This window comes from Limulus polyphemus, unplaced genomic scaffold (genome assembly GCF_000517525.1).
Source record: "Limulus polyphemus unplaced genomic scaffold, Limulus_polyphemus-2.1.2 Scaffold6882, whole genome shotgun sequence".
Taxonomy (NCBI): domain Eukaryota; kingdom Metazoa; phylum Arthropoda; class Merostomata; order Xiphosura; family Limulidae; genus Limulus; species Limulus polyphemus.
Window position 1 is genome coordinate 18,064 of NW_013672492.1, and position 2,065 is coordinate 20,128.

Consider the following 2,065-nt stretch of genomic DNA (forward strand, 5'->3'; position numbering starts at 1 on the left):
TTATATATATATATTTTATAACACCTTCCAACTAATTTTGTATTTTTGTAACACCGGATACAAATATCCGTCCAACCAATTATATATATATATTTTATAACACCTTCCAACTAATTTTGTATTTTTGTAACACCGGATACAAATATCCGTCCAAAAAATTTTATTACCTTACGTAATCTGTTGTAATCTGTTTCATTGTATATATATATATAAGTTCGTAACACATTCACGAACTAATAATATCAACATATTTTCTTTTACAGTGGTTTAACACTGAGTTACTCAGCATTCCGGAAACTGAAGTTATCGAATGGTCATCTGAACTGTTTGAGGTATTTTTTACACCGATACTGGAGGTAAGTACAAAAAATGACACAATTCATTTAAACCTTATACGTGTGCTTTCCAAAAAAGAACTAATAAAAATGGCCCTTCCTTATTACTAGGAACCAACCACCACTGCATATTATACCAAAATAAAACCTCCTAAGCCTTTTCGTGTAACTCCTCCGTCATAGTATTAACGTGACCGATTTTGCTTTTCTCCAGATTTTGCTCCGATTTCAAAAGATGTCAGTTGTTTTTGTGTGAAGGATTTATTTCATATTCACACGTGTCTAGACCTGCAAACTGGAAGGATTTCACATTTCTCTCCCCCCCCCCTCCCCTTTTTTACATTTAATTTTGTTTCATCTTTAATTTAAGCACGTAGCGAGAGGGCCTTAGTAATTTTTTACTGTAACTTTTTTGATCGGATCAGTGGTTGTTAAAGCGCCAATTTCAATTGTTTATCTGTGAAGCTGGTATTATTATTGTTGTGTTTGTTAGCGCAAAGCTACACAGTGGACTATTTACACTCTGTCCACCACATGGAATCGAACCCAGAATTTTACTATTGTAGACCGTATGTAAACTTAATGCTGACCAACCGACGAACGGTTGCTACTTACCTTTAAAATAGTAGTTTCTGTTTTGGCACAAAGTTACACAAAGTACTATTTGCGCCGTGTCCGCCGAGGGATCGAACCCCGAATTCTATGCCCTCGAGCTTACCGCTAAGCTACCGCAGGATTTTAAATAGCGAAAGCCGTTCGGTGTAATATGGTGGCCAATCAAACAACTAGGTGAGGTGTTACTAAAATATAACGTAATATGTAATAGTAATAATATTTTTACTTTTAGGCTGACTCCTCCAATGATGTTAGTCATCTCTTTGATGTTCATCCTTCCTCTGCTATCTTCTGGACCATTCTGGCATCGAGTAGTCGAGCGTGAAATACAACACTGCAGAACCACCTGGTGGGCGAATATGTTTTACTTTAACAATTTCATACGTAAAAATTCGTCGGTAAGTAAATATTCAAATAACCTTTATATAGAAATACGTACGTAAGTGGTCACATATCTGTTATTACATTCAGCACTGAGAATTTCACCTGATTTAAACGCGTAAAATTTGCAAGTATGTCTAAAGTCAAAGAGTGTATTTCTTACTGTTATTTCTTTGGTGTTTGTTTTGAATTTCGCGCAGAGCTACACGAGGGCTATCTGCGCTAGCCACGTCCCTAATTTTGCAGTGAAAGACTGTAGGGAAGGCAGCTAGTTATCACCACCCACCGCCAACTCTTGAGCTACTCTTTTACCAACGAATAGTGGGATTGACCGTCACATCATAACACCCCCACGGCTAAAAGGGCGAGCATGTTTGGTGTAACGGGGATTCGAACCCGCAGATAGCGAGTCGAGCACCCTTACCACCTGGTCATGCTGGACCTGGTACGAGACTGCAAGACTTGCTGCTGAGCCACCTGGGGGCATTATTTAAAACCCCATAATTTTAATTTTTGCTGCATAAAAATCGGGCACCGTACGTCGAATTCCCAATTAACACATTCTCTATTATATACGATGTTTACCTGCGTATTTATGATAAAATATTTCACCTGCAAACATCGACATTTGACCTCAACCTGGAATAAATAGTTAGAGAGACGAAAAAATGTCAAACCGTATATATTTGAATCATCAAAACGTAGAGCGACAATGTTAAATATTTAGTTTAATG

The 2,065-nt window shown here is 37.5% G+C and overlaps 1 protein-coding gene across 1 annotated transcript in view; it reads left to right on the forward strand.

Moving 5' to 3' along the window:
- The first annotated feature begins 274 nt into the window (after positions 1–274).
- Positions 275–2,065, forward strand: part of LOC111089641 (nose resistant to fluoxetine protein 6-like) — an 11,352-nt gene continuing 9,561 nt past the window's right edge. Inside the window, exons 1-2 of the mRNA XM_022402524.1 lie at positions 275–356; positions 1,183–1,348. Coding sequence (XP_022258232.1) covers positions 1,196–1,348 — 153 coding nt within the window. The 5' untranslated portion in view covers positions 275–356; positions 1,183–1,195. The remainder of the gene's footprint in view (positions 357–1,182; positions 1,349–2,065) is intronic.